General features: G+C 35.6%; 2 protein-coding genes and 1 long non-coding RNA gene across 5 annotated transcripts; 1 reads left to right on the top strand and 2 right to left on the bottom strand.

Moving 5' to 3' along the window:
- Nucleotides 1-1,202: 1,202 nt before the first annotated feature.
- LOC122318901 lies at nt 1,203-5,599 on the bottom strand. The gene is made up of 2 exons (XR_006244934.1): nt 5,459-5,599; nt 1,203-1,462 (listed from the first exon to the last, which is right to left on the bottom strand). It is a non-coding gene; the product is annotated as an uncharacterized LOC122318901 (long non-coding RNA).
- Nucleotides 5,600-6,329: 730 nt separating this feature from the next.
- On the top strand, nt 6,330-7,400 carry LOC122318900 (putative calcium-binding protein CML19). The gene has a single exon (XM_043136643.1). It carries the CDS (start codon nt 6,648-6,650, stop codon nt 7,248-7,250), a length of 603 nt encoding a protein of 200 aa, XP_042992577.1. The 5' UTR covers nt 6,330-6,647; the 3' UTR covers nt 7,251-7,400.
- Nucleotides 7,401-7,847: 447 nt separating this feature from the next.
- On the bottom strand, nt 7,848-10,938 carry LOC122318899 (UPF0047 protein YjbQ-like). Of its 3 annotated transcripts, none has more exons than XM_043136640.1 (8): nt 10,919-10,938; nt 10,501-10,744; nt 9,672-9,732; nt 9,485-9,579; nt 9,367-9,400; nt 9,196-9,250; nt 9,054-9,096; nt 7,848-8,162 (listed from the first exon to the last, which is right to left on the bottom strand). In XM_043136640.1, the coding sequence occupies exons 1-8, from the start codon at nt 10,936-10,938 to the stop codon at nt 8,091-8,093; spliced, it is 624 nt and encodes a 207-aa protein (XP_042992574.1). In that variant the 3' UTR covers nt 7,848-8,090. The 3 variants fall into 3 exon arrangements, with proteins under 3 accessions (XP_042992574.1, XP_042992575.1, XP_042992573.1); XM_043136641.1 differs by lacking the exon at nt 10,919-10,938 and adding an exon at nt 10,829-10,912; XM_043136639.1 differs by lacking the exon at nt 10,919-10,938 and having other exon boundaries at nt 10,501-10,822.
- Nucleotides 10,939-13,245: the final 2,307 nt, after the last annotated feature.

Here is a 13,245-nt window from a genome sequence, read left to right as displayed (position 1 = left end):
AAATTTTGTTTTGAAAAAATTTTGATTATGTTGACCAATTTTTTATGTTTGTAACACTAAATTCTAAAAAACACAAAAATATAATTCAAGAGTTTTTAAAGGAAGGTGTTCTTACACGTTAGTACGTTACGTGTTGTGATTATTCGCCCTTCTTTATTTCTATCTCATGATACTTTTCATCATGAGAGGAGATTCATCACATGATACTTTTCATATCTCATGCTCACGCTGCCGCGATCGTAAATTATCTCTGATATTAAATAATTATAAATTATTTATTATAATTTAATTATAAATTTATCATTTAATATTACATAAAATAATAAAAAATAAAAGATGAATAAATTTTTTATTTTTATAAATATGATACTTAACAATGTGAAAGGTATTTTTGCTGGGTTTTAGCGAGGTGGGCCGCAACCTAGTGAAAAGCCCATTATAAATACTACAGTAATCGAATGCAAAAAAATAGTCATTTATGAGTTTATTTTATTAATAACTAAATACGTGTTATGCATACCGATCAACGGGCTAAATACTCCTACAACGCAAAGAACGTGAGGGCTTTGAGGTGGTGAAACACCTCCGATTGCTGGACCTCCTGAGGGTGAGTTAGGCCAAGCTCCGTGGGGGTGAAAGCATCCATTTCAATTCTATTGATATAAAAATTCATTTCATTAATTGACATAAATATCCTCAAAGAAAAAATTGACACAAATAGAATTAGTTTAATTATACATAATAGTTTATGATTAAAAAATAAGAGTAATACTATATATAATCATATAGTGAGCAAATACTGCATAATTATTTAAAAAAAATAAAATCTACTATTAAAAAATTAATTTTTTTCATGTAAATCCCGTATTTACTCTTTTTTTTCAAAAAAATTGAGTGTTACTTGTGTACTCTATAACTACAAATATCATTTTTTATTTCAATATTAAGTTAATAGTAGTGAAATAGTTTGAGTTAAAATATTTTATTTAGTTTTAAGAAATGAGAGGGAAAATTTTTGAATAAAAATATTATAAAATTAAAAAATTATTTGAATATAATTACTTAATATTATTTTTATTTTAAAATTTGTAAAAGTTGTATTAATTTTTATGTTTCGACAATAATTAGTTAACGATTAAATGAAAATATTAAAAATTTAAAATTGAAAAGTATTTTATATTTGAATAATATTATGAAGAAAATTATTAAAAACTCTAACCATTTTATTACTATTTATAATTATTTTACGACTATTTACAAAATTATTACATCTTCTACACTCACCCCCAAGTCCCTTACACATTTATCCACTAAATAATCTCTCTCTCTCACACACTTGATTGGCACCGTATAATGTTGCACTTGTAACATTTGGACTCATCTGGCACAGCATTAATATTTCCCTTCCTCTTTAGCCACTGCCGTCAAGTTGTCCATAAGAGACGAGGCGTGCCATGTATTGCTGCAAGCATTGAAAAATAAAATAAATAAATAAAATAAAATTTGAAAAAAAAAAAAAAAGGGTTGGGGGCGATGGGTTTTGTTGGTCTATATGGGGAACCTATTCAAAGCAGACTTCTTAACGTTTGGTGTAATGACAGTGTCAAAGTAGATTTCTTCCAAGTTAATGAAGAGTATATGCATGTATACAAATTGGCAAAATCATTGTTGGTAGGAGTTTTGAGGATCTTTTGCTTTTCTAAGATACATTATACAAATGAAAGCTTTTTTATTCTCTGATAGGGATAGGATAGTCGTTCATAAATTCTTGATGGCTAACTCCCTCCCAAACCATCCCAGGAACCATGAACATTCTTTCTTTATTGCCAAGTTCACAGGAACCATGAACATTCTTTCTTTCAACTGTTTATGTTTTTTTCAGCCTCAATTTTCTTGGAGTCAAAATCAGAGTAACTTTTGTTTCTTTTCTTGAAAAATCTCATCTTTGTGTCTATAAAGTATGTGTCTCACCATCGAGCATGATCAGTTAACTTGCAAGTGGTGTATGGTTGGCACTGGATGCCTATAACCACTTTGATATTTAAGTTAATAATAGGTAATAGATAATAATTCAAGAAAGTCATTAGATCGATTGAGAGTTATCTGTTACCCATAGATATAGATGTAGAGGTCCATTGGATTAACACTGTAAATAAATTAAGTTCACACGGTATCTAGCCGTTTTATGGCTTATTCCTCCTAGTAACAGGGTGGTCAAGCGGTCTATTGGGATGTCAATTCTTCAAGAGCAAGAGATCATAGTGGGTATTTGGGCTGCAATTAGAGCCAGGCCAATATGGGAGCCTCCAGTGCACCTTTCGACAAAAATGTTAAAATTACCTCTAAATAGAATGTCAAGAAAATCTACGGGCATGAAAAGTAAAGACCAACACCAAAGTAGAAAAAGAAGGGCAAAAACCTCTGATAAATCAAATTTGTATATCCTTTTATGCATCAGTCAGAAACTCTTTTTCATTAGCCTCACCAGTGAGTAGAAACTCAAAAAGTGAAGTCATCGAAATTTGGACTAAGGAAAACTTCACTACGATCCCAGTGATTACAAAGGCTCTAGCGGCAAAATTACCTTTTAAAATGACGAAACATCTCAACTATGCTTTTATCTCTTTAGTTGGAGACTCTCAGTTAATAATTTCTTTCATTTATAAATAGGAAGAGGTCTGGCAAATATTCCCAATCTCAGATGACATTGCAAACTGGTTGAAATCTCATGATGACTGAAGTTTTAACAATATAGATCAATCCCAAAATTGATTTACGTATTCAGTTGTGCAATGGGCAACTACAAACTCTTTGTTTGATAAGATTCTATTAGATATCATTCCTACTAGATATTGACAGTGAGAAATGTTGTTTTTGCTCGTTTTAGTCCCACACCGGTGGGAAATAATAAAGGGGCAGATTTTTGAGGTTATAAATAAGAGGCTTAGCCTCTTAGTTTAAGTGCACCAGTTGAAAGCTTATCTAGTAACTTTTGACTTTAGTTAAATTCTTCTATTAACTTTTTGTAAAAGGGAAAGAGGTGTAAAGTTAAAGTTTTACTAGTGGGGTAGCTTTGTAGGTGTGGTGATGAGAAAAATTGTGTGATTGCAATAATTTTTCACATAGTGAATTTCTTCTCTGGGTCTGGTGGTTTTTCTCCTGTTTTAGAGTTTCCACGTAAATTTCTTGTGTTGTTATTATTTCTCTATTTTTCTTGTTATTCCTGCAATGGTAGATCCTAGGGGGGTGAATTTGGAGGTCCAAATTCTCAACAATTGGTATCAGAGCCACTAGGTTCTTTTTGTGGGGTGGAGCTTTGATGTGGTAGTGTGGATACGTACAGTCTAAGGAGGTTCTGTCTAGGAGATTGGAAATTTTAAGTGTGTCCATTGTGACCCTCCAATCTTTTCTGGGAACTGACTTAGTGAGGTACTATTCATTTTTATAGTAAATTCATCAAAGCAATGTCAGGAAGTGGACCTTCAAATCTTGTCAAATTTGAGGTGGAGAAATTTGATGGGAGAATCAATTTTGGCTTGTGGCAAGTACAAGTCAAGGATGTCTTGATTCAATCAGGATTACACAAGGCATTGAAGGGCAGACCAACACATGAAGTCAGCACTGGTACTAGTGTGACTGGTGAAAGTAGCAGATATAAAATGAGCGATGAAGATTGGGAGGATCTGGATTTGAAAACAGCAAGTGCAATACGTCTGTGTCTGGCCAAAAATGTTCTTGCAAATGTGCATGGAATATCTACGGCAAAGGAACTCTGGGAAAAACTTGAAGAGTTGTATCAGACGAAGGGCGTCTCAAATCGTGTGTACCTGAAGGAGCAGTTTCATACACTGCGGATGAGTGAAGGTACAACTATTTCAGATCATTTAAGCATTCTCAATGGCATTGTCGCTGAACTAGAAGCTATTGGAGTTAAAATTGATGATGAGGATCAAGCTTTGAGATTCATCTGGTCTCTTCCACCTTCCTATGAGCACATGAAACCTATTTTGATTCATGGAAAGGAGAAAATAATTTTTTCAGAAGTTACCGTAAAATCTTTTCTGAAGAGAGAAGACTAAGTAGTGGAAGTAATGTTCCACTTGAGAACTTAGTGATGGTAGCAGCTGGAAATGGGAAGATGAAGAACTCCATGAAGAAGAAAGTAGTCTGCTGGGGGTGTGGACAATCTGGGCACGTCAAGAAAAATTGTCCAAGAGCTGGAGCAGGTTCGGCAAGTGGCTCCAAGTCAGTAAATGGAGATACTGGAAATGATGCTAATATTGTGTCTCTCCATGGAAGATTTTGCTCTTTAAAAAGAGACATGTACATCCTCATGGCATGTCGCTAATTCCCAAAGTTGCCATGATAGAGGATGTGTTAATGTTAGCGGGTCCACAAGTTTGCACACAGGCATTGATTTGGCATTGATGCAGGGTGTGTGGTGGAAATTCATGTCGATGGCTGATGAACTTCCAGGAAAGCCAAACGTGGAAGTTACACCATAATTTTCAGCAAAGTTGTTTTTCGACATGGGCCGAAGTGAAATGCTTGGAATTGGTTTATTCTAAGTGGGTATGCTTTTATGGTGAAGCATGATAGCGGAAGCTATGAAGATCTTCATTGAGGTGGAGTTTGGTTGTGGGACCAGTCAAAGTCGCAAGGTGGAGATTGTTGTTTTTTGCTCCTTTTAGTCCCACACCGGTGGGAAATAATAAAGGGGCAGATTTTTTAGGTCATAAATAAGAGGCTTAGCCTCTTAGTTTAAGTGCACCAGTTGAAAGCTTATCTAGTAACTTTTGACTTTAGTTAAATTCCTCTATTAACCTTTTGTAAAAGGGAAAGAGGTGTAAAGTTAAAGTTTTACTAGTGGGGTAGCTTTGTAGGTGTGGTGAGGAGAAAAATTATGTGATTGTAATAATTTTTCACATAGTGAATTTTTTCTCTGGGTCTGGTGGTTTTTCTCCTGTTTTAGAGTTTCTACGTAAATTTCTTGTGTTGTTATTATTTCTCTATTTTTCTTGTTATTCCTGCAAAGGGTAGATCCTAGGGGGGGTGAATTTGGAGGTCTAAATTCCTAACAAGAAAGATCCTCTTTATATGTTTGTAATACTCTTCTATAATATGCAAGCTTGCTTAGAAGAAAAGAAAAAATGCTAAGATTACATGTTACTCAAGAACAAGAAGCTGACATAAATGATCTTTATAAAGAAGTCATTTCATTGAGACCAATTTAAACTGTCATACGACAAACTGCTGAATCTACGTACATCTTCAAGCATCAGTTTTTACATTGATGGTGCCGTATAAACATCAACTAAAAATAAATTTGTTTTTTTGAAGTGTAAGGGAAAAAACCATTACACATAATAGCGCAATCAGTTCTCATCAGCAAATAAAACCAGTCATACCATACAGATGCAAAAACAGAGAAGAAAGAACTAGTGTTAAGAGTACTTACTGTATGGTACACATAAACTCAAAACTTCGTATGAAAGACTGGAAATTATCTCCGTAAGAGACAGACAGCCACATCCACAAACTAGGATTCCCAGCGTGGAATCATATATTTCACAAACCAACCTTAGCCGTGTCGGTCAAGAGCTCGGTTCCAGCAGGGTAAGACGCATAGACTTGATCAGCTTTAGAACACCCGGCTCTCGTTCTGTAACACCAAAAAACCCACAAAGCCAAAGAGCCCACAAATAGAAAAATGGAGGGAGAGAGAGAGAGAGAGAGAGTTTGGTTGAACGCGAGAGATTAACTGGAGGGAGAGACCCTGGCTGAAAAGTCAAAAGGTGATGATGCTAGATCACAGTTAAAACTTTTTTTCTTTTTTATAAAAATATATTTTGTTAATTCTTTAATCATTTAAAAAAAATCATAAGATTATTAAAATATATTTTCTTAATCATTAAATAAATTTATGAAAAAAAGACAATCCATGAATTTTAGGGATTTGGGTCTTACTGTCTGAACTATTATTTTATTATTATTTTTTATTATTTTATACTACAATTTATCATTATTAAATACTTTTTTATTATTATTTATAAAATATTTAAAATAACTTCTCTACTCAAACACAATTTTAAAAATATCTTTTATACGTGAGAATATCATTTTCCATAGTCAAATCAATGATAAAAAGACCAAGAACGAGAAAATTCCGGAAATATCGAGAAGGGTAAAGAAAAGACCACCGTACACGTCATCTGTCATCATCCGGAGACAGGAAGCTTCCCACACGCGCTGCCGCCGCTGAATATAAAGATACAACTGGCGTAGGCAGTCCGACAACTCTTGAGATAGGCAGTGAGCTCTAAAACCGTGTGCTTGCCATACATATCCCCCTATCTCCTCCCTCCCTCCCTCCTCCCTCCTTCCTCCCCTCCCTATCTTCCATATCTCAATACGTACGAACATCCATCCACCCACGTCTGTAACACGACTTTTCCTTTATCTTGTGCTAAATTAATTTAAAGCTTTGACTTTCGTTTCCAACTTCCCGTGTTCTGTCTATATATATACCAGGATAAGAAGCCAACTTACTTTCATTCAACTAAATTCCAAAGGTTGTGGTGTCAGAGTTCGAGCACTCGAGAGTTGTTTTTTCTCTAGTATTAACAGTTAGCAATTCAATCTTCGTCATGACCAAAGCTAAACACGATGCATCTTCTCCTTCTTCTTCTCCTCCTCCTTTGACGGATGAGAAGGATAATAATGTGACATCTCCAAAATCAGCTCTGGGAAAATTATGTCGCAAACTGTCTTCGAGAAAGAGTACTGAAAGGCAGCGTTCTCTTTCGGGTTCTGATTCCGAGACAACGAGCAAATTGATCTGCGAGCTCCAAAAGGTGTTCGACTACTTGGACGTGGATGGAGATGGTAAAATATCTCCTGCCGAGTTGCAAGGCTGCGTGACCACTGTGGGGGGCACTCTGTCCGTGGATGAGGCGGAAGAAACCGTGAAGTCGTCTGATTTGAACGGGGATGGGCTGCTGGACTTCGAGGAATTCCAGAAACTAATGGAGACAAGCGGTGAAGATGAAAAGAATGACACGCTCAAAGAGGCTTTTGCCATGTATGAGATGGAGGGGTCCGGCTGTATCACTCCCACGAGCTTGAAGAGAATGCTAAGTCGACTTGGCGATTCCCAGTCCGTTGAGGATTGTAAAGTTATGATCCGGAAGTTTGATCTCAATGGAGATGGCGTTCTCAGCTTTGAAGAGTTCAGAGTCATGATGCACTGATCCACCCAATATTGCTGCCATTCAGCAATAATGTTTCCCCTTTTCTTTGCACTTAGTTCTTTCTTGTCGTACATATTGGTTGATAAGAGATTTGATCAGTCTTACAACAGTGTATATATATATATATAGATTACGTTTGGCTTGAATTCATTCATGGACTGTTTCAGCACTACTCTTTATGATTCTCTTGCATTTTCCCCCTTATTTCAAGATACCGATCAACACTCGCACAACCAAAAAGGCGAGACACATAAAATTCCCACTTTCTTCCTACCTTTAGGTCCACCAAAGAGGAAAAATTGAAATGCTCAGACTCAGAGAGCCGAGAGGGATAAACATAAATAAGGAAAGGGTAATCAATTTGGATAGTGAGATATGAAATGAGATAATTTTATATAAAAATTGAATTTTTTTAATGTTATTATCGTTTTACTATTTAAAAAAATTATAATGAGGAAGTGAGATGAATATTTTTCAACCTGACCGAAAAAAGGTATCTCAATCCTAGGTAAGAAATACAACAATACCAGGTACCATTGAAAAGATTTGCAAAATAATTGAACACAAATTATTCAACAGGGAAACAACACATGGTACTTCATTTCTATGTTGAAAGTCAATCTTAGATTGATTTTGTCAAAAGTTTTTTCAAACTCCTGGGGGACACGAAATGCGGCTATCATGAATTGTAAAAATAAGCAATCTAAACGCCGCCACGGAATGGTCTGAATTCTTACCCACACGTCAGACAGACGTTGTAAAGTAGACAAATTAAGTACAATATTGTTTTGCATACACAGAAAAAGAAAATAAACAGAAACCTTTGGCATATTCAAGCCCCTATATTCCATTGAGTGTAACCACAACATTGCGTGGAGTAGCGTTGTCACGATGTTCACACAGCCATATCCCCTGAAGCACGATAGCAGAAAGAGAGTCTTAGATGGTAATATTGCAGGGAGAGGTCGAACTGCTTATAGAGCTACATACCATAGATGCTTTAGACATGACCTAATTCATGCATTCGTGCATGTGTTACCAGAGAAGAGGAGAGAGATGATAGATGGTCAAAATGAGGATATACATGATTGAAAAATGACCTCACTTGACACCTCTTTGTTACTGAAGGAGAGGAAAGGGATGAGGGGAACTGGGAAGGGAGGGAGGGAGAAAGAGAGAGAGTTGCCCAGCAAAAGACTATTGTCAAGACCTGCAGTGTTTTGTGGATGTTTTACCTTAGCCAAAATTTTTATGATCCTTTTAACACACACACACTTATTATATATATATATATATATTCCAGTGGATTAAAAAGCGAATTGCATCCTTACACTTGATGAAGTTAAGCCCTATACAGCTAGGTCCAGACAAATGGCTAACCTTGCCATTTACACCATCGGAACCATCTATCCTTTATGTGTAATAAAGGAAATATTTTCAGTTTTTTCGTCTATATCTTTGACCGAGCATTATGGTGAGAGCAAAAAGATCTCAACTAGGCTGTAAAAGACTAAGACATGCACATACAGTGACTCACAGCAATTTTTTCTGACCATCTTTATCACAAACCAAAGAATAAGAGGATTGGAACTGCCTCCCACGTATGATTCATTGATATTTTTCAATTTAGTTTTCTACTTTTCCCTTGGCTTTATCACTACAAATTCCAACATGTGTGTCCCAGAGCAACTAATTTCCATAAACATCATGTTAGATGAAAAGCATAGGAAACATCCACATGAAAATTCTCTTGGTCATTTATAACTTTCAGAGGGAATTGAAAGGGGTACTCGTGTCATATACCTGCCAGGTTCCCATGTTAAGCTGACCATTTGTAATTGGAACCCTGGATAAGAATGGACATAGTTAATTAGAAACCGGGGAGTTGGGGACAACACAAATTCAGAGTAAATAAACAGTTTTAACAAGCATGAGATCATCGCACGTCAGCGTGCAGCCAAACATTGAAGATTTGATATGGGCTGGCATATCATCTGGGCCTGCAGAAATTACACTACAAAATCAACACTCTTATACAGGGAATGTTATATATTAAATGAAACAGTAATCATGGAATTAAAAAAAAAAAAAACTCTAACATATGAAGGCTACGAACCTTCAATCGTATGTTTCCAAGGTGCAGACCTTCCCTGAAAATAGATGTTCAAAAACCACATAAGGTCATGTTAGATTACATTGGTTGCTGCATGACATACTAAACAAGACAAACATACCTCAGGAACTATCCTATTGAGGAATGTCTCTGTATCATCTCGAACATCAGAGTCGTAATTCTCATTGATAGTAAGAGAAGCGCTTGTATGTTGCACTAAAACGCTTAAAATAAAACATTAATTCCAATCAACTATATTGACACCGAACGTGAAGGGAAAATTATTATATGGGTCTTATATTACTTACGGAAGAGATGAGCAAGGCCACACTGAAATTCTGACAGATCTTGTGCAATTTCCTTCATTATCTGGTATTTCGAAAACAATCAGAAACATAAAATATACCCCTTTGCCTATATATACATAAGTTCCAAGCTAACATAATAAAGATTATCGTATTAGGAATTGGGAATACTTTGTAGACTCAAAACTAGAACTCCTTTTACATGTGAACGGGTGGAGAACAGACGAACAGTAGTTGGAAGGGGGAGCAAAATAATGGAATGTTCATATTATCCATTCCAACTAGGATGATGGAGGTGATGCAGTGATGCCGTATAAGTTCCCCTTCGGATACTTAAGTTTTATTTGGGCTGCAAGCTGTGAGAAGCATTTTTTTAAGTTGTAACAGGTCGGTATTTTTTCCCCAATTCTCGGTCAAGTATCAGAAAATCGGGTAGAACTGAAGACAAGATTTGATTTGAAATTCTCTATCTTTTGATAATAAAAAATAAAACTTTACGACAGGTGATGACAGGCTGTTTCGGTTATCTTGAGGTTGCGAGGGGCAGGAAACACTAAACACTATATGTAAAAAGTTCGGTAATATCAAACTCTAATCTGTTCGAATAAGGCAGAAATTCGGTCCCCAACATCAGAAAAATAAAATACTTAAAAGAGAGATTGGTTGGTAAAGAGGGGTAGTTTTGAGCGGCTATTTACTGCTTACTTCCACTATCGAGGAAACAGACAGACCCATCTAAGAGACGACAAGAAGCCCTGGCAGCGTATCAAGAATTATTCAATACGAAAGGGTCAATTAATCGGGGGAAGAATTCGAATGGTGCTATGGGTACCTTGGGGGTGATGAGATGACAGCCTCTTCTCTGGGGAGGCAGCGTTATGGTCTTCTGAGCCCACTTAGGAGCCGCCGCCGACATCGAACCCGGATCCTTTGCGGTGCTCGGTGCGTTCAGAGACCTCACACGAACGGGAGCCGAGAAAGGCTTGGCAGCTAAGAACACCGAGGATGTTTGCATGGGTTGCAAGCCCACCCACTTCCAACCAAGCAGCCCACGAAAGTTCCAGAGCTGGGGTGCGCTGAACAGAAGAGGCAGCAAGGTCAATACAATCGACAAACAAATGCTAGTCCTGTAATTGTAACCCCTGCCGCACATTACTTGCCTCTAGCAGTGAGTGTGGTGTGGTTGTACGTAGTAGTCAGCCCGAAACAATTTCAAGGGAAAATCTATGCAAAATTTAAAGAATTCATACCTTTTTAACTTTGAGCTCATTCAATATTTAAAATCTATATTGGATTTGCAATCATATTCTCTATATAATAATACAATATTATTATTTTTTATTATTTATATTTCTTTAATTAATTTATATTTTAACTACTTTTTTATTTTAATTTCATAATCTTCAATAACCTTCAACAATCATATTCATTTTTATTTTCACAATCTAATAATCCATAATAGAATAATCTCATGTATACATAAATGGTAAAATCTCATATGTAAATAAAGATCCCATTTGTACCATCCATAAAAATTCCATATCTATAATATAATAATCTCTATTTCAAAGTTAATCCAAGTTCAGATTAAAATTCAAACTTTGATCACTAACAAACAATGTCATGGCATGCTTTTGAAAATTCTAGACTGCATTTAGTATGTGATAATCAAAGAGATCTGGGTAGATACAAAAGTTGAAGAGACTTTGTATTCTTCTCCTAGACTCTCTATTTTCCCACGTTTGGGTGAATGGAATATTAAGTTCTTACAGTTGGCCATGGACACTTGGAACTTCTTTCGTTTTCATGGGCTTTGTGTGGTTTTCTGTTGTCCTTCTAGCTGAAAAATGTTTAGCTAGCATTCAAAGTATTGGAAAAATTCATCCTGGGTTCTAAGCGTCTCAGATGAGGTATATTGATAATGGTGGAAAATTCTTTTTATCAAACAACAGTCAATTTTCTTTTGGCTTCCACCCAACCTCAGATGTCACATTATTTCTACTGGTAATCAATCACACACAGAGTTCAAGAGTAATCCGGCCTGCCAATAGAGGTTCCCCAGTTGCAAATTCTAATAAATTTGTGTTCAATGAAAAGGGGAGTGTGTTCTTGCGAAAAGGAGATTGTGTTGTTTGGTCAGTAAAAACTGATGACAGTGGAGTTTCTGCAATGGAGAACGCCGCATAGGTGAAAGGAGAACTCGGGAGAGAGAGGGAAGAAGAAGAGCTGCGGGAAGGGAGGGGTGAAAATATAATAAAAAATAGATTTAGACTTTCTACAGTAGCTTTTGAAAAGAAGAATAGAATTACTCATATTTGAGACGAAAACAGTTTGGCTAATTCCATGTAGAACAAATGTGATGATATTCTTCAAATTTTGAAAATGAAAAGACATTTGGCTAAACCAATGCCATGCTCGCACAAGAAGAATCATTAAAAAAAGAGAAATGATATTTGCAGTCGTGGTTGTGTAAGCGACGTGCAGTCGTTTTGAAAAAAATGAATTAATATGGGACCTACATGAAAAAAAAAAATAACTTTTTAATCGTAGACCCTATATTTTTTCAAAGCGATTACACGGCGTTTGCAATTCCACGACTGTACGTAGTATTACTCTTAAAAAAATTACGTAGTTTAATATGATATAGTAAATGATAATTTTTTTATTGTAAAATAAATCTAACGTATTGTATCAAAATTTATAAGATAGTTTTTTGTAATTCTTTTCGTACACCTAAGATTTAAAACTTTGTTTAATATGATATAGTAAATGATAATATTTTTTATTGTAAAATAGATCTAACGTATTATATCAGAATTTATAAGCTAATATTTTGTAATTCTTTTCTTACACTTAAGATTTAAAGCTTTGTTTCAAACATGTTTGATGAGTCATGTTTCTATGCCTCACCTAAATGATTACTTTTTTTTTTTTTTTTAAAAGGGGTTGGGGGTTTTGAATCCAGATTTTCTAGTTAAGAGAACCGATTCATATGTCATTATGCTATAGAGCTCTTGGCACCTAAATGATTACTTAAATGCCATAAAATGGATTTTGTCAAATGGGGTCTGAATTAGAAAATGATCCCAGACCAGATTAAACATATTCGATTTTGGGTCTTACATTCGTATTCTTCATTCATCATTTTCTTTTCTTTTCATATATGTAAAAAAGCTACTTCGCTCTCTCTGTTGAATCTCAAGTAAATAGACAACCTTTTATCACTAAAATCAGTGACAACGTATTCATTTCAATATAACATCTTCTAATTCTCGTACTAATTGTCTCGTTGTTGCCTTTTCTTTAGGTTGCAGTCTTGTTCTAGCTCATATGCAGCAGCTCTACTACTCAGCAGGCAGTGCAACAGCAAACGCTAGCTTGATTAACCATGATCTGCTGATGTATTCAGTATTTGTATGCTAGACATATTTTTTGCTACCCAGAAACTTCTTCTTTTTTTTAAAAAAAAATTTTTTTGCACCAATAGAAAGAGCATTATCATAACTCACTCAGGGTTGGAGCTAAACCAGAATACAAAATTATAGGCAAAGCAAAAAACCATTTTCTCCATCTCAAC

This window comes from Carya illinoinensis, chromosome 8 (genome assembly GCF_018687715.1).
Source record: "Carya illinoinensis cultivar Pawnee chromosome 8, C.illinoinensisPawnee_v1, whole genome shotgun sequence".
Lineage (NCBI taxonomy): Eukaryota > Viridiplantae > Streptophyta > Magnoliopsida > Fagales > Juglandaceae > Carya > Carya illinoinensis.
The sequence above is the reverse complement of the archived record's forward strand: the minus strand, read 5'-3'. Positions and strand labels throughout refer to the sequence as shown.